The sequence below is a fragment of the Rhinopithecus roxellana genome, chromosome 17 (genome assembly GCF_007565055.1).
Source record: "Rhinopithecus roxellana isolate Shanxi Qingling chromosome 17, ASM756505v1, whole genome shotgun sequence".
NCBI lineage: Eukaryota > Metazoa > Chordata > Mammalia > Primates > Cercopithecidae > Rhinopithecus > Rhinopithecus roxellana.
This window is the reverse complement of record NC_044565.1, coordinates 23,530,403-23,555,214: the sequence shown is the minus strand read 5'-3', so window position 1 is coordinate 23,555,214 and position 24,812 is coordinate 23,530,403. Positions and strand designations below refer to the sequence as shown.

At 38.4% G+C, this 24,812-nt stretch overlaps 1 protein-coding gene across 14 annotated transcripts in view; it reads left to right on the top strand.

Annotated features, from left to right (window-relative positions):
• The window catches only part of TIA1 (TIA1 cytotoxic granule associated RNA binding protein), a 35,907-nt gene extending 15,177 nt beyond the window's left edge, over positions 1-20,730 (top strand). The window contains exons 3-14 of one of the 14 annotated variants that reach the window (XM_030920960.1): positions 1,671-1,769; positions 3,175-3,229; positions 3,402-3,434; positions 4,034-4,152; positions 4,674-4,761; positions 7,909-7,984; positions 14,870-14,978; positions 15,360-15,455; positions 15,564-15,648; positions 16,366-16,489; positions 17,344-17,489; positions 19,326-20,730. In XM_030920960.1, coding sequence (XP_030776820.1) covers positions 4,146-4,152; positions 4,674-4,761; positions 7,909-7,984; positions 14,870-14,978; positions 15,360-15,455; positions 15,564-15,648; positions 16,366-16,489; positions 17,344-17,489; positions 19,326-19,452 — 858 coding nt within the window. In that variant the 5' untranslated portion in view covers positions 1,671-1,769; positions 3,175-3,229; positions 3,402-3,434; positions 4,034-4,145 and the 3' untranslated portion in view covers positions 19,453-20,730. Of the gene's footprint in view, positions 1-1,664; positions 1,770-3,174; positions 3,230-3,401; positions 3,435-4,033; positions 4,153-4,673; positions 4,762-4,903; positions 8,114-14,869; positions 15,112-15,359; positions 15,456-15,563; positions 15,649-16,365; positions 16,490-17,343; positions 17,490-19,325 lie in introns of those variants that run through there. The other 13 variants (XM_030920961.1, XM_010361893.2, XM_010361892.2 and 10 more) reach the window with 13 other exon arrangements.
• Positions 20,731-24,812: the final 4,082 nt, after the last annotated feature.

The following is a 24,812-nucleotide window of genomic DNA, read 5'->3' as shown; positions in this document are numbered from 1 at the left end:
CGCTGTGTGCCCAGACTGGAATCCAGTGGCACGATCTCGGCTCACTGCAACGTCCACCTCCTGGGTTCAAGTGAATCTCTGCCTTAGCCTTCTGAGTAGCTGGGATTACAAGTGCACGCCACCACACCCAGCTAATTTTTGTATTTTTAGAGATGGGGTTTCACTATTTTGGCCAGGCTGGTCTTGAACTCCTGACCTCAGGTGATCCGCCTGCCTCATCCTCCCGAAGTGCAGAGATTACAGGCATGAGCTACTGTGCTTGGCCAAGGGAAGTTTTTTTTTTTTTTAGACGGAGTTTCACTCTTGCCCAGGCTGGGGTGCAGTGGCAACATCTTGGCTCACTGCAGCCTCCACCTCCTGGGTTCAAGCGATTCTCCTGCCTCAGCCTCCCAAGTAGTTGGGATTACAGGCATGCACCACCACGCCTGGCTAATTTTGTATTTTTAGTAGAGACAGGGTTTCTCCATGTTGGTCAGGCTGGTCTTGAACTCCTGGACCTCAGGTGATCCACCCACCTTGGCCTCCTAAAGTGCTGGGATTACAGGTGTGAGCCATCATGCCTGGCTAGGAAGATAATTTTTTAAAGACTTTTGAACAAGCAAAAAATTGATGTCAGAAAGTTCATGTTCTAAAACCTATTCTAAAATTTTACTTACCAGAGAATCTCTTCAGTTTTCAGAGCCTATTTACCTGTATTTTAAAACAGGTTTAAGAAGGCTGGCTAAGATTTTCTGCTGCTCAGCAGGCTAGTAGCAGCAAGGAGCTATGTACATTTGTAGCAGTAGAAAGTAACATGTAACAGGGAGGGGATAGAAAATCATAAAAAGCTGAAGCGAGACTTCAGAACCTAGGAGTTCAGTCAAACTTAATCTGTGTAGCTTGAACAAATGGTTTTATGATGATGGGGTATTTATAGCTATATGTCCAGTTAGGATACCTAGTCATTAATATTAAATTATAGTACTATAATTTAATTATAGTACTGTTGAAGAAAATAGCTACGTATAAAAGCAGTGTGATTTTAAGTGTTTGCTTTTTTTTTTTTTTTTTTGCTTTTTAATTATTTTAGAGACAGGATCTTGCTGTGTTGCCCAGGCTGGATTCAAACTCCTGGGCTCAAGCATTCCTCCCACCTCAGCCTCCTAAAGTAGCTGGGACTACAGGAGCTCTCCACCAGGCCTGGCTGTTTACTGTTTGTTTTGTTTTGTTTTGTTTTTTTGAGATGGAGTCTTGCTCTGTTGCCCAGGCTGGAGTGCAATGGTGTGGTCTCCGCTCACTGCAACCTCCACCTCCTGGGTTCAAGCAATTCTCCTGCCTCAGCCTCCCAAGTAGGTGGGATTACAGAAGCCTGCCACCACGCCTGGCTAATTTTTGTATTTTTTTTTTTGGTAGAGATGGGGTTTCACCATGTTGGCCAGGGTGGTCTCAAACTGCTGACCTCATGATCTGCCTGCCTTGGCCTCCCAAAGTGCTAGAATTACAGGCGTGAGCCACCTCACCTGGCCTACTTTTTAAATCTAAAATTTACTTGTGGAATGGACCATTCATTCTCCATGGCCTGATAACTTAGATGTATAAAACTTGGTTTAAGATTTTTTTTTTCTTTACATAATTTTAAGGTAATGGGTGAATAAAGCTTAAAATTGGCTTTTGTGTTTCTTCTCCCACAGACAGCTGGAAATGATCCCTATTGTTTTGTGGAGTTTCATGAGCATCGTCATGCAGCCGCAGCATTAGCTGCTATGAATGGACGGAAGATAATGGGTAAGGTAAGCTGTCGTAATTAAAGAAGGTGACTTGCACTGACAAAATTTAAGTTACATATGATTTTGTTTACTTTTTGGAAACAGTAAACACCTTTTTTTTTTTTTGAAACGGAAGTTTGCCCTTGTTGCCCAATCTGGAGTGCAGTGGCACAATCTCAGCTCACTGCAACCTTTGCCTCCCAGGTTCAAGTGATTCTCCTGCCTCAGCCTCCCTAGTAGTTGGGATTACAGGCGCGCACCAACACACCTGGCTAATTTTTTGTATTTTTAATAGAAGCGGGGTTTCACCATGTTAGCCAGACTGGTCTCAAACTGCTGACCTCAGGTGATCTGCCTGCCTTGGCCTCCCAAAATGTTGGGATTACAGGTGTGAGCCATTGCGCCTGGCTGAGACATTAAACACTTTATAGCAAAAGGTCAGTTATTCACATATAATATTAAAAAGGTGAGATAAAGCTTTTAGAGGCCAGAGGCCTGTGTTTATGTTAGTGTTTTCTTTTTTTTTTTTTTTTTTTTTTTTTTTTTGAGGGAGAGTCTCACTCTGTTGCCTAGGCTGGAGTGCAGTGGCACGATTTCGGCTCACTGCAAGCTCTGCCTCCTGGGTTCACGCCATTCTGCCTTGGCCTCCCGAATGGCTGGGACTACAGGCACCTGCCACCACGCCCAGCTAATTTTTTGCATTTTTAGTAGAGACAGGGTTTCATCTTGTTGGCCAAGATGGTCTTAATCGCCTGACCGCATGATCTGCCTATCTCGGCCTCACGGTGGCATAAGCTACTGTGCCTGGCTTTTTTTTGAGATGGAATCTTGCTCTGTCACCCAGGCTGGAGTGCAGTGGCACAATCTTTGTTCACTGCAACCTCCGCCTCCTGGGTTCAAGCAGTTCTGCTTTAGCCTCCTCCTGGGTAGCTGAGATTACAGGCACCCACCATCATGCCCAGCTAATTTTTGTATTTTTGTAGAGATAGGGTTTCACTATGATGGCCAGGTTGGTCTTGAACTCCTGACCTCAGGTGATCCACCTGTCTTGGTCTCCCAAAGTGCTGAGATTACAGGCATGAGCCAGCAGCCTATATTAGTGTTTTCCATGGTGGCTTGTACATGGTAAATACCAAAATATTTGCTGAATAACTCAAGCTTGGATGCTAATGGAAAAGAATGAAAGGGAAAAAAATATGTGTACTTTAGGTAAGAAAGGTTAATTGAATGTTAATAGACATATAAAGATTAGGATTTGTCAACATTATTTCCCTAAATGTAGGTCAGAAGATTAAGTATTGAAACTTGACCAGAGCTGGTATCTCCTTCAGTGTTTCATCTTAAACAGATATCTTCCTATCTTTTTATAGACGTAAATGTGATTTTGGGTTTTATTTTTGTGAAGTATAAATGTAGAAATTTTTTTTAGGAAGTCAAAGTGAATTGGGCAACAACCCCCAGCAGTCAAAAGAAAGATACAAGCAGTAAGTATATTTTATGCTCTTTGAACATTTGTTTTTATTATACCCAGTAGTTTTATTGTAAAGCCTATAAACATCATACATGTTTGCAGTAATGTTTTGATCGTTATCCTAAGATATGATTGAATGTGTTTGTGTTAATAAATTTAAGAACAAATCTAATCTTTGTCATCAGGTAGTACCGTTGTCAGCACACAGCGTTCACAAGGTAATTGTATCTTCTTAAACATAAAATGAAATCTCTTGAAAGGGTATTCACTAACCACCTGAGGTTTTTTTGTTTGATATTTGGGGGAGGGGGGGTGGGAGGAGATATTATTTCTATTTGTCTCTCTAGCAGTATTTTTCTCCTTTCTCGGTATTGATCAAGTATAGCTTGTCTGCTACTTTGGTGCTAGTTCAAGCTTTCTGATCCCTTTGGTAGCAGCTGATGCCTTAGAACTACTTTCACCAACTAAGGGGCAAAATATACCCTCCTTTCTTGAGGTCACCATCTGGGCTTCATACCCAGATCTTCCAAATGCTTGAGTTGCTCCTCAAATTTTGTTTCCCAAAGAGCAATCCAAAATGTTGTTTAAGGCCTGTCAAATATGGGTAATTTTTCTTTCCAAATATGCTTTGTCAAATTGATGTATATGTTCATTTTAAAGTGTTGGTCCAACAATTTCGCATTTTTAAAGTGTTTCTTTTTTTGATAATTGTCTTTCTTAAAAACTTCAGATATGGGATGGTTATTTCTCTCCAATGCTTTTTTAATGGTTCTGATATAAAGTGAAGGGATTACTGTTTTCATTCTGTTGCCTTCAGTCTTAGTTCACTTGCACATGGATTCACATAAACTGAATGGTGTAATGTCTGGGCAACCAAAACTGTTGGCTTTTGAGAAAACTGTCAAATACTTTAACATCAAACTGTTGCAATGCAAGGTATTTCTTTGATTGTTCTTCACAAAATATGGTTAAACCAAGTGTATATCATGTAGCTAGCTTCAGTAAATTGTGTTAACTGAGGCAAATCTAGTCTACATAATTCACAGTACCACTATTTTATTTTAATTTGTAAAGCCTTAATATAGTGGTAAACTGAATAAAAGTAAATAATTATTATTAGAATGGTAACTAAGTCATTAAATTTTTTTGCAGAACTGAAACTTGTATATTATTAGTTTATTTTCTTAGACCAGTATAATAATTGACTGTAAATAGAAATATAAATGTCACTTTACAGTTAGATGTATCACAGTCGTTTCAGGAGAATTTTTCCTATATTGTTACCTTGATTCATTGTTTAAAATTGATAGGATTTGTATAGATATAGGATAGTGTTTTATTTATACTTTATCATAAGTCATAATCATTTTAAGAATATTTTATTGGATAGATTTTAGTACTTTTTAAATTCTAAAGTTCTATTTTTCTTTTCACTTCCCCTTCCTTCCCCTTATAAGATCATTTCCATGTCTTTGTTGGTGATCTCAGTCCAGAAATTACAACTGAAGATATAAAAGCTGCTTTTGCACCATTTGGAAGAATATCGTAAGTAACAGAAGATAAATAAAATCCTTTTAATTAGAAACAATTATATGTAGACATAACTTGAAAATAATTGTGAATTTTGATAAGAGTGATAAAACATTAATTTTATCACTTGAATATAATGTATTACATTGTTTAGAGATCATTCAAGAAGTTAACAGCCAAAGATTGTTTTCCCATTGATGAATAAACCTTTGGTTTTCAATTATCTTAAAATCCTTTTTCAATTAGCATAGCTCTTAAGAGACAAATTTGCCATTGTACATTTTATAGTTTATTATATAGGTATCAAGCTAGCTTGGTGACAGTCTTTAGTAAAATTGTGCTGTAACTAAGGAATTTAGATCTGTTGGGCACTTCTATGATACCATGCATTTTGTGTTAATATATTTTAACAAAAAGAAACCTTAACAATTCAACTTAAAAAGCAGTTGTTGAATATTATTTCCTAGATATTTATACCCTTTTAAAAAAACTGCTAGCAATAATAGTGCCTTAATAATATTTTATGAAGCACTGCCTTGCTTGCACTTGTTATTAATCATACATTTTAGGCCCTTATGAATAAATACCTTACTTAGGCCCTTATGAATAAATACTTACTTAAGATAGCATTAATCATAGAAGAACTTTAAAATTTTGAAAAGCATGCCATATTAGAGTAAGAATAACAAGTTGTTTATAGTACTTTAGAGTAAATAGTTTAGAAAACTTCTTCAGGATTTCCAGTTGCTTTATTATTTTCCACCTAGAAGAATAGTAAAAAGGCAATGCTAGCTGTGGTTTGGTTTAAATAGACCAACAGCAGAGATAAGATGAGGAGAATGGAAAGTAAATGCCAGTAGTATTGGTGATTAGTTTTGGGAGCTTTCATTTGAAGTGTTACAGTTTGTTGATTAGGGGATGACAGTGCATGTGACCAGGGGATTACCAGCTTTAAAGGTGGTCACAGAATTAGGGCTTATAAATGGACTTCTTTCAGATGAAATTTTTCTTTGTGAGACCTGATGAGGAAAATAACTACAGCTTTCATTTCTTGATTATCCCTCCTAATAATATCTTAGAGTTTTAATAATAATTAGCTTGCTTTTGAATATCTGGACTTAGACAGTCTTAGCCTTTGGCCTCTCAAGGGCTCTAAATCTCTATGCAAAATTTTGTGTTTTCATTTTGGTGTGGAAAATCTTTGTAAATTTTATCCTATTGTCAGAGTAGTCACAGGACCATAAAAGGATAAAGAAGCCTGATCTAGATCTTTGTTGCTGCTTCTCTAGAGAATCTTTTCAGAGAGAAATAAATATGAGTTGAATATTTTTCAAGGTAAACATTTTCTGAAACTTTAACAAGAAAAAATTTTCTGACATTGTGAACAGATTAAGTAGCTATTTTATTAAATGCTTTGATTTTGATTGAGGTAGTTTTTTGAAAACATGGGAATTTTAGTTTGGAATTAGGCAAAGATTGTTTAACAGTTGGTGAGTTTAAGTTAAGTGACCTTCAAATTTTAGCAATTTCATGATTTACAAATCATGGGTTATAATTTTTTCTCTTAAATATATTTCTGTATCACATTTTTAGTGTGTAGATTTTCTTATGGTCCCATGATTATTGGTGTATGCTTTTTTTTTTCTTGGTAAGACCTTTAAGTTTCATGATTTTCAATTGAGATAATGTATAATGTTTGAGTTTTAGGCTATATAAGGAGTTAGCTTTCCTACATTTAAAGGAATCTTTTGGCAGTCAGTAGCATATTTTCCTGATTTTTTGTTGTTAAAGGAGATAAGTTGATAACTATATGTTGAAGGGTTCTCATGATATTCTCTAAAAAGTGCAAATATCAGTGCTTGATTTATAGATGTGTAATAAACAGTGGTCTGTAAAAGCATTTAGTATAAAAAATATGGTGCTTTCCCTTATATACAGCCTATAAACTTTCCTGTTCCTTGAGTTTAAGGGTAGACTAACAAATTACAGTGTAGAAGAGAGTCAGCTACCAAATTAAATGCATGCATACCATACAGATAATTTATTAAGTATTTTTACTTATTGAGCATTGACTTACATTAGTTTTCCCTTTTCACCACCACATCTTTGTCATTTTGACCCTGAACACTTAATAAATCACTCAGATTGATCTAAAATATGCTTATGTATACTTCAATAGAAAATTACATTGCATGGCTTTCTGACTTGGGTTTTTGTTATAAAAGTGCCTGTTTTGTTCATGTGTCCTGAGAGAGCAAGCATTGTGACATACCTGACTAACTTAAAAGCAGATTGCCTGTGAAGCACAATTTGAGTCCAATTTTTTGAGGTATGGAGTTTTAGCTATCATGGCTGGGTTTTTACTCAATCTCAAATAATAGGGCTCTGGTTATTTTGCAGAGTGTCTCTGAAGAATGGACAGAATTGCCCTGGCTAACTACAAGCTACGGTTCACAGTGGATAAATGTTGGCGTGCTTTTTTACTTTCTGACTTTTTAAAATTTTGCTTTTATATCTTGTAGTTCCAATCAATTTTATATGAATGCTATTTTAAAATTCAGTGTAAAATCTTTTCTTGTCTAGCTTAAAACGTGTGTGTGTGTAGTATTTTTCTTCAATGATTTAACATTTCTGAAAATGTCAAGTTCTCAGAATTTAGACAAAAAGGGGGGTATAAATTGATCTGAAAAAATGAAATAGTTTAGTTTAGGGAATATACAACTTTTTCATTCTTTTGGTTTCCAGTTTTTTTTTTTTTTTTTTAATGATTAGGTAGAATATAGTGTCAAATAAGTTATAAATTGCATGGTTAAAGAAAGCCATTCATCTAATGTCCTGTGAACTTTATAAGTGGTTCAGTAGTTCATGTGAGTAGCTACTTTCACCATGCTTAATATTTAAAAGTTTAAAAAGTGTTTTGAAGAGAGAGGCAATTTCTGTACAATATAAATATACATATATACTTAAGTTATTGATTTGCATGTCTATAAAATTAAGCCTCATTTCCTAATACATGATAAATTTTGTAGAATAAAAGGTGAATTTGCATTAAAGGTTCACTTTAATGAAGGCGAAACATGAGAATGAGATGTGTGTGAAATTCTCATTTGATATCCAGAGGACAGTTTGCAAACCTAAACTTCTGATTGTTTCTGATTTCAGAGATGCCCGAGTGGTAAAAGACATGGCAACAGGAAAGTCTAAGGGATATGGCTTTGTCTCCTTTTTCAACAAATGGGTGAGCTCAATCAGAAGTGCATGGACAATGCTTAAAGAGTAAAGAATGGAAATGCTCAGTTTTAATTATTAATCTTTTTAAATCTGTTGTTTATTTTACTGATAATTAAAATAAACCCTCACTAGAAAATATCTTCTTCTGTTTTGTCTATTTAACATTTGTTGGCACATGAGTGCTGGCATGCAGAGTACTGATGTTTTCAGAATGTAGAAAGTAAAGTTGTTTAAACTATCAGCCAAAGGTAGATGTTGAAAATCTCATTTATGGATTTAATTCATTATCTCCCTAGTTTATATTCCCATGGTAGTTTAGAAGTAGCTAATAAAATACTGTGAGGAGGCCGGGCGCGGTGGCTCACACCTGTAATCCCAGCACTTTGGGAGACTGAGGTGGGTGGATCACCTGAGGTCAGGACTTTGAGACCAGCCGGTCAATATGGTGAAACTCTGCCTCTACTAAAAATACAAAAATTATCCGGGTGTGGTAGCGGGCGCCTGTAGTCCTAGCTACTCAGGAAGCTGAGGCAGGAGGATCACTTGAACCCAGGAGGCAGAGGTTGCAGTGAGCTGAGATCATGCCACAGCACAGCCTGGGTGACAGAGTGAGACCCTGTCTCAAAAAATAAGTAAATAAAATAAAATACTGTGATGGGTAGGAACTTTTTAAAAAATTATATATTACCCGGGTATAGTGGTTTATGCCTATAACCTCAGCACTTTGGGAGGCTGAGGAGTTTGAGATAAACCCTGGCAATATAGTGAGACCCTATCTCTACAAAATATATGTATTTTTTTATTTTACTTAATTTAATTTATTTATTATCATTTTTTTTTCCGGAAATTCCGAAAATTCCGCCGAGCCCAGTGGCTCACGCCTATAATCCCAGCACTTTGGGAGGCCAAGGTGGGTGGATCACTTGAGGTCAGGAGTTCAAAAGACCAACCTGGACAACATGGCGAAACCCCATCTCTACAAAAAATTAGCCGGGCATGGCGACGCATGCCTGTAGTCCCAGCTACTTGCGGGGCTGAGGCGGGAGGATCACTTAAACCCAGGAGGTCAAAGCTGCAGTGAGTCGTGATGAAGCCACTGCACTCCAGCCTGGGTGACAAAGTGAGACCCTGTCTCAAGAAAAAAAAGAACAGTTGAAAATGGTAAAGTATATTGAGAGGTGAAAACAATACAAGGTCAATCATGTACATGTCCCATCTACCAAAGATTTTTTTTTTTTTCCTGTAGGATGAGAAAATAAAAATTAAGAGAATTTATTTGGTTCTGAAAATTTTACTATTAATCATAGCATAATATTTTAGAAAGGTAGAAAAATACCTTCTATAATAGATTAATAGCCATGATTAATTTGAGTTCCTTAGAGGATTGATTCATAGGTTTTAGGATGTTTTAGTGCAACTTAGGGAAATAAATTGGGGGTTTGGTGGGCTAGGAACTCGTTTTTCACATTTTCAAGATTGTGGACTATAGGGTTCTGCTATATAAAAATCACTATTGAATGTGTATGTTGTATGAACTAGAGTCAAATAGCAAAGGGTGTCTATTGATACCTGTGTATACAAATTCTGACAACCATTTTAAAACAGATGTTTATAACTTTGAGCAAATAATATAATCTTCTATAAAATCTTCTATAAATTTCAACTTATGTAAAATTTGTGATATGTGCTTGGCTGTGTTATGCAGTGCTACAGCCCTGATTGCAGTTACCCTCAGCCTCTCATCCTGTGTTCTACGTGCTAGAAAAACCACAATACTGATTGAGCTTAGCTTCTCTGCCTACCCCAAAATAACTGAATGTTGCTGGAAAAAAACTTGAGTTCAAGTGGTTTTGCTCCTAATTTAATGGTCACACACTTTAGATGAGTACAGGGTACTGTCTTGGCAAACATATGTTTCTCATCTTTCAACCACCAAATTTACATAAAATTCGTCCACCTTCCCATTCTTCCTCCTATTATAGTACAGGAAAGGCCCTTGCTGTCAAAGGCAAAATCACTTATGATTGTGTCCCCACCTCTCTTGCCTTTTCAAGGACTTTGAGCTGCCACTGCCTCATTTTTTTTTTTTAAACAGCAGCTTTATTGAGATATAATTCAAGTATACAGTGTGGTCGGGTGCAGTGGCTCACACCTGTAATGCCAGTACTTTGGGAGACTAAGGCGGGCAGATTACTTGAGCCCAAGAGTTTGAGAGCAGCCTAGGCAAAATGGCAAAACCCCTTCTCTACAAAAAATGAGCCAGACATGGTGGTGCACACCTATAATCCCAGTTACTTGAGAAGCATAGGTGGGGGATCACCTGACCCCAGGAAGTTGAGGATCCAGTGAGCTGAGATTGCGCCACTGCACTCCAGCCTGGGCAACAGAGACCCTGTCTCAAAAAATATATATATATATTTTTTTTAAATATACAATTCAGTGGTTTCTAGGTAATTCACAGAATTGTGCAACTATCACCAAAATAAATTTTAGAATATTTTTACCACCCCAAAAAGAAGCTACATGACTCATTAGCAGTCACTATCCTTTTCCTTTCATGCCCCTCCTGCCAGCCCTGAACAATTGTCAATCTACTTTCTGTCTCTAGATTTCCCTGATCTCAACATTTCCTATAAATGGAATCATAATATGTGCTGTTCTTGTTATTACTATTATCCTGTGTCATCACTCTATTCCTTCTCTACTGGATCATTCTCATCAACCAAAAAACACCTAGGATCTCTCTCTCTCTTTTTTTTTTTTTGGACAGGGTCTCACTCTGTCACTCACGCTGGAGTGCAGTGGTGTGATCATAGCTCACTGCATCTTTGAACTCCTGGGCGCAAGCCATCCTCCTGCCTCAGCCTCCAGAGTAGCTGGGAACACAGGTGTACACCACCATGCCCAGCTAAAAAAAGGCCTGGTGCAGTGGCTTACACCTGTAATCCCAGCACTTTGGGAGTCCAAGGTGAGCAACTCATGAGATCAGGAGTTCAAGACCAGCCTGACCAACATGGTGAAACCCCATCTCTACTAAAAATAGAAAAATTAGCCAGGCATGTTGGCATGCACCTGTAATCCCAGCTGCTTGGGAGGCTGAGGCAGGAGAATCGCTTGAACCCAGGAGGCAGAGGTTGCAGTGAGCCGAGATTACGCCACAGCACTCCAGCCTGGGCGACAGAGCGAGACTCCGTCTCAAAAAAAAAAAAAATTTTTTTTTGTAGTAACAGTCTCCCTTTGTTGCCCGGGCTGTCCTCGAACTCCTGGCTTCCACCAGTACCCCCACCTCGGCCTCCCAAAGTGGTGGAGTTATAGGCATGAGGCACCGTTCCCGGCCATCTAGGATCTCTTAATCAAAACCACTGTTTATCCTCACATCCCTTCCCTACCTATATCCCCATTTCTCGGCTGTAATTCTCAAGAGTTGTTTGCATATGCTTCCCCTTTATCTCCCATTCACAACCACCAACATAGATACATCTATGTTTTTTCTCCACTTTTTTGAGTGAGTAAGTTTTATTTTTTTCCTGAGGAGCTGTATCAAAGTATCATAAACTGGATGACTTAAAGCGACGCAAATTTATTTTCTCAATGTTTTGGAGGCATGAAATTCACAATTAAGGTGTCAGCATGTCCATGCTCTCTTGAAGGCTCTGTGGAAGAATCCTTTGTTGCTTCTCCCAAGCTTCTGGTGGTTGCTGGTAATCCTTGGCATTCGTTGGCTTGTAGCTGTATAACTCCAATCTCTGCCTTCATCTTCACATGACCATCTTCTCTCTTTGTGTATCCATATAATACCTTTTTTTTTTTTTTTCTTTTGAGACAGGGCCTCACTCTGTCTGTCACCCAGGCTGGAGTGTGGTGGCATAATCACAACTCACTGCAGCCTCAACCTCCCAGGCTTAGGTGATCTTCCCATCTCAACCTCCTAAGTAGCTGGGACTGCAGGTGTGCACCACCATGCCCAGCTAATTTTTCTATTTTTTGTAGAGACAGGATTTCGTCATGTTGTCCAGGCTGGTCTTGAACTCCTGGGCTCAAGTGATCCACCTGCCTCAGCCTCCCAAAGTGCTGGGATTATAGATGTGAGCCACTGTGCCCAGTCTAATCTTTACTTTTTGTAAGGACTTGGATTTGGGCCTACCTTAATCCAATATAACCTCATCTTAATTACTTCTGCAAAGACCCTGTTTCCAAATAAGGCCACATTTCACAGATACCAGGGTGTAGGACTTCATATCATTTTGAGGGACACAATTCAACACATAACGTTAGTTAAGCATCTCATGGAGTTCAGACAGGTTAGTATGATAATTGTTTCTTGTTAAGAATGTACATTTCCTGCCAGGCACAGTGGCTCATGCCTATAATAACAGAACTTTGGGAGGCCAAGGCAGGAGGACTGCTTGATCCCAGGAGTTAGAGACCAACCAGCCTGGGCAACATAGCAATACCCTGTCTCCATTAAATTAAAAAAAAAAAAAAATGCCTGGTAACCTAGTATGTGGACACCGAATCCCCTCCCATTGCCTGTTGCAGCCAGTAAAGGCCGTTCTTACCATAGTAAAAAAAAATAGCCAGCCGTGTCGGTGCATGCTTATAGTCCTAGCTACTAGGAGACTGAGGTGGGAGTATCACTTGAGCCCAAGGAGTTCAAGGCTACAGTAAGCTATGATCATGCCTGGATGACAGAATAAGACCCTGTTTAATTTTTTTTTTAAAGCGTTTCCTTTTCGTATCTCAAGAAGGGCCTTGAATTTGCCTGTTCCTTCAGTAGTAGGTTAAACTTACCTTTGATGTGTGCACACAAAAGTTATACCCCATTTACTTTTTAGTCTACTCTAAGCTGGTTTCACTCTCACTTTCTACCAATGCTACTGTATTTTCAAGGTCACCTCTTAACCTCTGTTTTCTTGGCTCCCTTGACCGTACACGTTTGTGGTTTCTTCCTTCATCACTGGCTACTCTTCCCTAGTCACCTTAGCTAGTGATTATTCCTTTACCCATTTTTCAAGTTTTGCTGTTTTTCAGGGCTCTGTCCTAGGCTCCTTCTCTAGTCTGCATGAATTTTGTGTCTTCAGTCTACTTCCCTATGTTCCACACTTACTCACACATGGTCATTTATATGTCTCACAGGCATCTCAAAGTTTTTTCTTAATGGAGCTTTTTGATTCTTCCTCAGACCTGTTCCCCTTTTCTTTACTAGTCTTTCTCCCCATTTCAATAAATGCTGTCTTTCCAATTTCTCTAGAGGAACCTAAGAGTTACCTTCGATTTCTCTCCTTTTGCTTGTGGTGTCCCCTCCAGCCCCCATTATTTTGGCCCTGAGTTTAGGTTACATTCACTGTTACTGCAATGCTCCTGGCCACCAACACTTTTTAAAAATCTAGAATATTGCACAAGTTTCGTAAAGTATCTTTATCCCCTTACTATCCATTACCCGAAGCCATTCTCCTCTTAGCACTAAGAATGGCCTTCTTAAAACATAGGTCATGATGATTCCTTGCTTAAAATCTTTCAGTTTCATTCTCTGACATTCTTTTTTGCTCACTAGATTCCACTGAAACTAGTCTTTCACATGCTTCTTTCAGATGCATACCAAACTCTTTCATGCCTTAACACACTTTGCAATAGTTTTCTCTCCACTGGAGCTTTCTTCTCCATTGTTTTGACTTGGCTATCTCCTATTGCTCTCAGGCTCAATTTAAATGTCATTTCAGAAAGACCTTTCTTATTTATGCTGTCTGTAGTAGATTCTTGTGCCCATATTCTCGTATCTCAGCCTTTTGTTTCTGTCATAGGTCTTACCACAATTTGTAATTGCTTTATTTGTTCCCCACAAAAGAATGTAAGAGACCATGTATGCTTGTTTCCCAGTGTGTCCCTAGCTCTTAACTGCGTGCCTGGAACATAACTGTTCAATATTTATTTGTTGGATGAGTGAGAAACCAAATATTGTTAACAAGCTTGTTAGATTGTTTAAAGTAAGATTTTCTTCTATGATAGTCTGAGTTGCATGAACTTTATGATGTCTACCTCATTAGGGCTTTTGGACTCAGGACCTTTTCAGATGATTAATGTTCCCAAAGTTTAATATTCAAATAAGAGAAAAATAATTTAAAAGCACCATTGGGTTGGGCACGCTGGCCTATAATCCTAGCACTTTGGGAAGCTGAGGTGGACGGATCACTTGAGATCAGAAGTTCAAGACCAGGGCCGGGCGCAGTGGCTCACTCCTGTAATCCCAGCACTTTGGGAGGCCAAGGTGGGAGGATCACGAGGTCAGGAGATCGAGACCATCCTGGCTAACACGGTGAAACCCCATCTCTACTAAAAATACAAAAAATTAGCTGGGCGTGGTGGCGAGCGCCTGTAGTCCCAGCTACTTGGGAGACTGAGACAGGAGAATGGCATGAACCCAGGAGGTGGAGCTTGTAGTAAGCTGAGATTGCACCACTGCCCTCCAGCCTTGGCCACAGAGCGAGACTTTAAAAAAAAAAAAAAGTAGTTGAAGACCAGCCTGGCCAATATGGCAAAACCCCATCTCTACTACAAATACAAAAATTAGCCAGGCATGGTGGCGGACGCCTGTAATCCCAGCTACTCAGGAGGCTGAGGCAGGAGAATCACTTGAACCCAGTTGGCAGAGGTTGCAGTGAGCCAAGATCAGCTTGGGTGAGAGAGTGAGACTCCATCTCAAAAAGTAAATAAAATAAATAATTTAAAAATATGAAAAGCACCATTGCATTTTAGGAAAGTTATCATATATTGTGTATTTTGTAAAGCATTTTCACTTAAACATTTGTGAAAAGCACCAAGTTTTCTCTACTGCTAAAAGTTGTTTAACATCAACTAATAGTGACTTCTTTATTGTTTCTAATGTGCGGAACAGGATGCTGAAAACGCCATTCAACAGATGGGTGGCCAGTGGCTTGGTGGAAGACAAATCAGAACTAACTGGGCAACCCGAAAGCCTCCCGCTCCAAAGAGTACATATGAGTGTAGGTGTATTGGAGAAGAAAAGGAAATGTGGAATTTTGGAGAAAAATACACTAGATTTTAAATGTTAGAGCTGTTCCCGGAGACTTATTGCAAAAATAGATGAGAAGCAAATCAAGACTACTGTTCAAAAATGTACTTAGTTTTCATTTTTGTAATTATAAATGATATTATTTCTAATGTCAAGTCTCCTATTAAGTAGAAAATACTGGGTAATTTTTTAGACATCCGTGGGGGAGGTTTAATCCCGAAGTATAATATGTATAATATAAGCATTTTGATCAAGGTTAATGTTACCTTTACAGTAGTGTAGTGAATACTGCTTTTCTCTTTCTGTACATTTTATTTAATGAATTAAAGACATAAACCTTTTCTCTCACCAGCAAATACCAAACAGCTATCATATGATGAGGTTGTAAATCAGTCTAGTCCAAGCAACTGTACTGTATACTGTGGAGGTGTTACTTCTGGGCTAACAGGTATGGGAGCCTTCCCTGTGTGGCATTAATTTTTAAAGTGCAAAGCTTAATATTTGTAGGATTTTTATATAACTTAGTGTGATTTGTTTTTGTTTTTTTGTCTAACAGAACAACTAATGCGTCAGACTTTTTCACCATTTGGACAAATAATGGAAATTCGAGTCTTTCCAGATAAAGGATATTCGTTTGTTCGGTAGGGATGGTTTTTTTAAAAAAAGCTTTTTTCTTGGTAATGTAACTGGAAAACCAGAAAATAAATAAAAATAAAAAATAAACTTTTTCCTCCAAAATATTTTTTGGATATTTACCTTGTTTTCTTAAAAATTTACCTTGGTTATAAAGAAGTTGAAATTTCGGCCAGGTGCGGTGGCTCTTGCCTGTATTCCCAGCACTTTGGGAGGCCGAGACGGGTGGATCACCGTCATGAGTTTGAGACCAGCCTGGCCAACATAGTGAAACCCCTTCTCTACTAAAAATACAAAAATTAGCCGGGCGTGGTGGCACATGCCTGTAATCACAGCTACTCGGGAGGCTGAGGCAGGAGAATCATTTGAACCCAGGAGGTGGAGGTTGCAGTGAGCTGAGATCATAATCACTGCACTCCAGCATGGGCAACAGAGCCAGACTCCATCTCAAAAAAAAAAAAAAAAAATTTGACATTTCTCTAGCATCTACCATATTTGCCTCTGTGATTTTATAGCCCCCTCCCTAACACAAGGCCAGTGAAACACACATTCTCAATTAACACGGGTTTCCCCAGAACTACAAGATCTTTGAAAAAAATAGCAAAGAAAATACACCATGTTATGCAAACTTTTACCTCAGACTCACCTTGATTTTTAAAAAATCGTTTTATTCATAAATATTTAAAAGAATTTGTATTGGTGATTCTTAATATTGTTTTCAATAGGTTCAATTCCCATGAAAGTGCAGCACATGCAATTGTTTCTGTTAATGGTACTACCATTGAAGGTCATGTTGTGAAATGCTATTGGGGCAAAGAAACTCTTGATATGATAAATCCCGTGCAACAGGTGAGAGGGTTCTTAACTTTGAGAAGTAATTGTTGGGCTAATAATGTTATTTTAAAGTGAAGATTGTTGATAATCCTTGTTAATAAGTTTCTAGCTAAAATGATAGTATGTAAGGGCTTTTCCTACATGTATTATAGTTCCAGAATGGTGTTTCATGGATTGCAGTGGTGACATGATGAATGTGACCGCCTCAGTTGACTCATGCTCACAGAGTGGATTTTAAAATGCTCCGAGAAACCTAAAAGGGTATTAAATCTTTTTTTAATACTTGGTAGATTTATTCACATACTATTTGGAGAACTCACAAGCATGCTTGACTCAACTGAAACAAAAATAAAGCTGTAAATATAGTTAGGGCCTTGGCATTTTTCTTCCAGATTTTGCTGCCTTTTTTTTTTTTCCAGGCAGCTTTAGTGGTTCAGACTTGATTCCACAAAGATTTCTATGAGGAAACTGTAAACGGAGCACAGAGATGGGAGTAAGCAAATCCTAAACTATATATGTTTCTTAAGTAAGCTGAATATAGAAATAACTAATCACATCTTCCCTATCTAAAGGAAACAATCATGTGGATAGTATACCAAACACTTAGACATTCTACTAAGTTTAACATTTATTACTAGGGTATCAACTGATGCCTTCCAAAAACTGTGCCATTCAGAGTATCATGTAGAGTTACAGCAGTATAACCTCAGTTTTTTTTGTTTTTTTTTTTTAGCTGTCAACTCTTGTTTATCCTGTCATTTTAATTGTAATGATGGCCCTGTGTGTTTTTGCTAAGAATTTGTGGTATCAGCATATTAGGATTGTATATTTACAGTTAACTTCAAGTAATACTAAATTTTATTTAATAGCAGAATCAAATTGGATATCCACAACCTTATGGCCAGTGGGGCCAGTGGTATGGAAATGCACAACAAATTGGCCAGTATATGCCTAATGGTTGGCAAGTTCCTGCATATGGAATGTATGGCCAGGCATGGAACCAGCAAGGATTTAAGTAAGCATATCTGATCTCTTCCTTTACTAACCTTTGAAAATGTCTAAAGATATTTTATGTAGGAAGAAATTTTAAGAATTAGTAGATAATAGGGCCTCTTATGTAAAGCGTAACTATAGCCTTCAAAGAACTTAATTGTTTTTTAGTAAGAAAATAGGAGCTTAATAGTTGTTAAGGTTTTCACATGACTAATGGTCACTTAGTCATTCTTATATACACTGACTTTGATGCTAGTTGTTGTATTCATTATGTTTTTTTCTGTGCAAAGGGTTTTTTCATGCATTGTTATATTGCAAGTTTCCTTATACACCCTAAATTACATTATTTTACTTACATTTCTGAAAAACACACTGAAAATAAAAATACTTGGGAAGTTAAAAAGGAATTTAGTGGGCCGGGCGTGGTGGTTCATGCCTGCAATCCCAGCATTTTGGGAGGCTGAAGTAGGCAGATCACTTGAGGCTAGGAGTTTGAGACCAGCCTGGCCAACATGGTGAAACCCCACCTCTGCTAAAAATACAAAAATTAGACAGGTATAGTGGTACACACTACCAATAGGTTCGAGCTATTTGGGAGGCTGAGGTAGGAGAATCACTTCACCCTGGGAGGTGGAGGTTGCAGTGAGCTGAGACCATGCCACTACACTCCAGCCTGGGCAACAGAGCAAGACTCTGTCTCAAAAAAAAAAAAAAAAAAAAAAAATTTGTGGTGGGAATTTTGTGGTTGGGCACAGTGGCTCATGCCTGTAATCCTAGCACTTTGGAAGGCCAGGGCAGGTGGATCACTTGAGTCCAGGAGTTTAAGATCAGTCTGGGCAACATGGCGAAATCTCGTCTCTACAAAAAAGTACAAAAAAAATTAGCCAGGCATGGTGGTGTGTGCCTATAATCCCAGCTGTTCAGGAGACTGAGGTGGGAGAATCGCTTGAGCCTGGGGAGATGTAGGTTGCAGTGAGCTGAGATCATACCACTGTACTCCAGCCTGGGTGACAGAATGAAAACCTGTTTCAAAAAAGAAAAAATATTGTAATGTTATGAATTTTTAAGAGCTTATATTTGTTAATTGTTTTGATTTCTTCTTTGAGTAGTATAATATTAGTCCTTTTTTCATTGTGGGGAACCTACCTGACTCTTTCAGATAGTGGCTTCCTCAGCAAATATGTTCAGCCAAGATACAGAGATGAGATGGACAGTTTTCTTTTTTTTTTTTTTTTTTTTTTTTTTTTTTTTTTTTTTGAGACGGAGTCTTGCTCTGTCGCCCAGGCTAGAGTGCAGTGGCCGGATCTCAGCTCACTGCAAGCTCCGCCTCCCGGGTTCACGCCATTCTCCTGCCTCAGCCTCCCGAGTAGCTGGGACCACAGGCGCCCGCCACCTCGTCCGGCTAATTTTTTGTATTTTTAGTAGAGACGGGGTTTCACTGTGTTAGCCAGGATGGTCTCGATCTCCTGACCTCGTGATCCGCCCGTCTCGGCCTCCCAAAGTGCTGGGATTACAGGCTTGAGCCACCGCGCCCGGCCGAGATGGACAGTTTTCTTTTCCAAAAATGGGGTTAAGTTTTTCTGTATTCAGAGGAGATGAATGTTGATAAGTTCAGGGTATTTTCTTAGCTTTAATTTCTAACAAAAGTAAACTGTCCAAATTAAACATACAGGGATGCTTGTTTTTAAGAGAAAAAAACTTTAGTAAAAGCTTTCATTTTCCCTGGTGTAAGTTATTCTATTTGGGTTTAAGAAAAAGTATGTTTCCCATTTCCCATATTTGTTATTTGTTCTTGCCAATACTTTATTTTAATCAGTGGATTTCCTCTCCCCTCTGCTTCTTTCACATTCTCCACCAGTCAGACACAGTCTTCTGCACCATGGATGGGACCAAATTATGGAGTGCAACCGCCTCAAGGGCAAAATGGCAGCATGTTGCCCAGTCAGCCTTCTGGGTATCGAGTGGCAGGGTATGAAACCCAGTGAAAAAGGACTCCAGAATCTAAAGCCAGTGGCTTGAGGCTACAGGGAGTGTAGTAAAGCCGTTGTTTACTTAAAGATTTATCAAATCAGTCAGTGCAAATGTCAGATACAATGTATTTATTTAAAAGATTCATTTTTAATCATAAAATTACTTATCCACATTGTTTTAAAAAGAAACAAGATGCTGGATGTCTGCCAATTTTTGCCTTCATTACCTTTTTTGATAAAGTTTCTCAGATCCTTGTTTCAAACACAAATGCAGGGATTGCTGCCACTTTTTAACTATTAAGAGGCAGAAAATTGCACAATATTGAACTTTTTTCCACTAAAGTAGTGTGCAGTTATAGTTTGCATTCCTGATATGATTTAAAACGTAATCTAAAGATGTTAAAAAAAAAAAACAAAAGTGCAGAGTCTAGAAGTTCTCTGTCATCTTCAGCTTGTGCACAATTCTGTTTTAGGTTAAAAAAAAAAAGGCATTGTTTGAGCTGTCCCATCTCCACTGTTACCCTTTGGGGTTTTTTAATATAAATTATTAGTTTATGTCGTTTTTGTATCTACATCTTTTTTCACAAATTTGTCTTGCCTTATTAAAGTTCTGTAAAATATACTTAAATGGAAAAAATGATGTTCATTTAGATTGAAAACTTTTCTCAGATGGATTGATAATTGCATTCATCTTGTGTTTTATATGAGAAGGTGCCTCAAGAATTCCCTGTTGGATTTGTTTAAAAGAATTTTTATCTTCTGTGATAAACTTTGCTGTGTACCAGGAACTATAAAAACAAAAACTTGTTACTAAAGAAAATATCTGAAATGTGATAAGTTCTTATGCCATGTTAATTTCATGTGTCAACTTCAACATTTACATGTATTATTTCATTATGTAAAATGTTTTAGCAATTTAATATTTTGCACAGTTAGCAAACTTTGTATGTCATTTCCTTCAAGGTATCATGCAGAGTTTACATGAAATTTATAAGGTTTTAAGTTGTTTGCATGTGAAAATCAAATACATACTTTGGTAGTCTTTGAATACAAAGTCATCTGCTCTTGTTTTTCAAGAATTTTGAGACACAAAGTTGTATGTAAAGGAATATATTAATTTGCCGTTTTATAGGTAGATTTGCTCAAAAAGAGTGAATCAACTTAACATGTACAAATGATAGCTGTGAAACTGTAGAATATCTATGTGTCAGGCTTGGAGTTCATTGTGACCTCCAAATTTTGCCTGAAGGACCAGCTGGGCAAAGCATTTTTTTAAATGTTCAGAGGCCAAAAGATAAACAAACAAACAAAAAACTTAAAATCCTACCTCTTTAAACAGCCTTCAAATAAGAGAATCCTCAGTGCAATCATTATTTTGATTCTTTTGGTACCTGTTTTCCTGGAGTTCCCAATTTTATTATTTTGGAGTGGCTCCAAGCATTAAGAGGTTTAATCTTTGATGGCATTGTTCTAGTTTTGAAATTTCTATTGTATTTCAGAGTCTCTTAGAAAACTTGTATGGGAAGTTTCATTTTGTTTTTGGTGAAGGTCACAAACCTCCTTCTTCCTTGACTCAGAGAGGAAAGGTCCCAGTATATATATTTGAATGGTCAGTGGTTTTCAAGACCTTCAGAGAGCTCCCTGCATTTTACCTAGAAACAGAAAAGGCCTGCAAAATCTTAAGTTTCCTGGCCTGCATTTCCCAGGTAGGGGCAGATGACTCCAAGCTGGTCTCTAAGCCGATACCCTTGTAAACCAGAGTCCAGGAAAGACAGCTCAAGTGTGTAATTCTCTGGAGCTCAATTCTATGCAGTTGTGCTATTTCATTAAGTCACTGTGTTTTTTTTTTTTTTTTTTTTTTTTTTTTTTTTGAGGCGGAGTCTCGCTCTGTCGCCGGGGCTGGAGTACTGTGGCCGGATCTCAGCTCACTGCAAGCTCTGCCTCCTGGGTTTACGTCATTCTCCTGCCTCAGCCTCCCGAGTAGCTGGGACTACAGGCGCCCGCCACATCGCCCGGCTAGTTTTTTGTATTTTTTAGTAGAGATGGGGTTTCACCGTGTTAGCCAGGATGGTCTCGATCTCCTGACTTCGTGATCCGCCCGTCTCGGCCTCCCAAAGTGCTGGGATTACAGGCTTGAGCCACCGCGCCCAGCCGTCACTGTGTATTTTTAAGTGTTGATACATTAAAAGTCGCTTTATGGAAGATGAGTAAATTTTTTAAATACTTGGAAATTTTATTTCCTTGTTAACTTCTACAGATCAGGGCATGCAACCAAAAGCAGCTTAAATGAAATATTTAAAACAATAAAATATCAGGAAGCTATTTTTAGATTTCTTCTGGCTTATGTTTCTATTTTAGGACCCTCATTTTTCTCCTATTAAAAAAAATTATTTCCTGTACATCTCATAGACTGCAGGGTAAATTATTTGGGCATAAATAATTTAAATAGTTTTCTTTCATTTTGACTATCTCCAGTAACAACAGTTTTTATTAGCCAGCATATTGGCTTATTGCACAAATCTTAAAATGTACATTGACTACTTTTTGAGAATAAAGTGGTATCAGTACACATGATGAAAAGGTTACTACTGAACAAATTCACATTTCAGGAACACCTATCTATCTTTGGTTTAAATCTTACTCTTAGTTTTTCAGTCTAAAAATCATACTGGTATTAGTATCAGGTAAGGAAATTAAAAGTTTTTTAAATGGTTTCATTCTCTGCAATATGCAAAATTTAGATTTTACTTTCTGGTACTGTAAAGAACCTGAAGTGATTCACACTTAATGGGTCATTAATCCAGTATTCTTTACCCTGAATGTTTGGATATTAAAGTTCCTTTATGTTTTCTATAACCTGTGGGATCTTCTTGCAGTGATTATTGTGTGTGAGATTTTTTTTCATTTTGGTCTAGCCATATTGTTATATTCACTCAGGTATTTGTTAATTTTTTTTAAATCTTGTTCTAGAATCAGTGGTTTACATTGGGTTACTGTTTAACACCAAACAGAATTGACATTCTGCAGATTTAATTAATTATGAAACCAGGGTCTCATTTTCCTTGCTGATACTTGTTGAAAATGAGATTCACATTCTAGTCTTTATTTTCCTCCTGTTTTGTCCTTGTGCTTGCTCATCTTCCTTTTATTTGTGTGTTATAGTTCTATTCCATTTGAGAAGGCAGTTGGTAAGAACTAGAGTCCATGTACAAAGACAGGTTTACTAAGTGCTGTACAGTGGTCCTGAGGTTACAGTTGAATTAGAAAAACAAAATGTACTTATAGGAAATAAGAAAGCAAACCTTTCAAATGAGAGTGATGATTTCTTTAAAAAAAAACAAAAATATTTTTTTCTCTCTTAAATAATGTTCTTTATTTCACGAAATCTTTTTGGTGTTTTGGGGGGTTTTTTGGTTTTTTTTTTTTGAGATGGAGTCTCACTTTGTCGCCCAGGCTGGAGTGCAGTGGCGCCATCTTGGCTCACTGCAAGCTCTGCCTCCCGGGTTCACACCGTTCTCCTGCCTCAGCCTCCGGAGTAGCTGGGACTACAGGCGTCCACCACCACGCCCAGCTAATTTTTTGCATTTTCAGTAGAGATGGCGTTTAACTGTGTTAGCCAGGATGGTCTCGATCTCCTGACCTCGTGATCCGCCCATCTCAGCCTCCCAAAGTGCTGGGATTACAGGCCGGAGCCACTGCGCCCGGCGAAATCATCAATCTTAAGCATGAGTAGGGATAAACAACTCCTAGAAGGACCTCAATTCATTCTTCCTGGATTTTCACTGTGTTATTAAATCACAAAAATGATAGTCCCCAATCGTTTCTTTATACGAGGTTATTATATTTTATTACAGTCATTGCATTGTGACTGTTGTGTTTAGAATTTGAACGTACATCCAAAATGATGAGTTTCAATTTAGAGCCTTAATAAAATGTGTGTGTCTCAATTGAATAGCTTTTTCTACCTTCATTTGGAGACCTTAATTCGTATGAATTAATTCATATGAATAAGAATATGAATTAAGGTATTAGCCAAACAGGAAACCAACAGGTGTCAATGGTAACGGGATTTTTTTTAACTTTTTTTTTTTTTTTTTGAGATGATGTCTCACTCTTGTCCCCTAGGCTGGAGTGCAATGGTGCGATCTCGGCTCACTGCAACCTCCACCTCCTGGGTTCAAGACATTATCTTGCCTCAGCCACCTGAGTAACTGGGATTACAGGCACCTGCCACCATGCCCGGTTAATTTTTGTAATTTTAGCAGAGACGGGGTTTCACCATATTGGCCAGGCTGGTCTTGAACTCCTGACCTCAGGTGATCCACCTGCCTTGATCTCCCAAAGTGCTGGGATTACAGGTGTGAGCCACCGTGTCCAGCTTTTTTTTTTTTTTTTTTTAACAGGATTAAATCACTTTATTTTTCTGGTATAAAACCTCTTTTTTTTTTTGAGACGAAGTATTTCTCTGTTGCCCAGGCAACAGAGATTGTGCGGTGGCACAATCTTAGCTCACTGCAGCCTCTGCCTCCTGGGTTCAAGTGATTGTCTTGCCTCAGCCTCCTGAGTAGCTAGGACTACAGGCATGTGCCACCTCACCCAGCCTAATTTTTGTATTTTTAGTAGAGATAGGGTTTTGCCATGTTGGACAGGCTGGTCTCAAACTCCTGACCTCAGGTGATCCCCCTGCCTCAGCCTCCTAAAGTGCTGGGATTACAGGAGTGAGCCACAGCGCCCAGTCAATGGTAGCATTTCTTAAGTGTCTTACAGTTATTTGAAATGTCTGCTCAGTCAAATGGCTGTTTGCAGCACTAGCTTCAGAGATGAGATATTCCCAAGATTGACCAGTAATTAATTATACTATGGCTCCTAAAGTTGGAGGGTGAAGTTACTGAGAGAGTAAATTCAACTTTAAAAAGGAAAAAACAAACTTCTTTTTTTTTTTTTTTTTTTTTGAGACGGAGTCTGGCTCTGTCGCCCAGGCTGGAGTGCAGTGGCCAGATCTCAGCTCACTGCAAGCTCCGCCTCCCGGGTTTACGCCATTCTCCTGGCTCAGCCTCCCGAGTAGCTGGGACTACAAGCACCCACCACCTCGCCCGGCTAGTTTTTTGTATTTTTAGTAGAGACGAGGTTTCACCGTGTTACCCAGGATGGTCTCAATCTCCTGACCTCGTGATCCACCCATCTCGGTCTCCCAAAGTGCTGGGATTACAGGCTTGAGCCACCGCGCCCGGCCAACAAACTTCTTTACTAGGTGATGGTGTTCAGAAAAGAGAGATTAAGCACAATTTTGTATACTGGATAAATGAGATCCTTTGCTATTTATCCTTGTTGAGCTCTAGAATGCCAAAAGCCAGACATGCCCACCAGGCAGGATG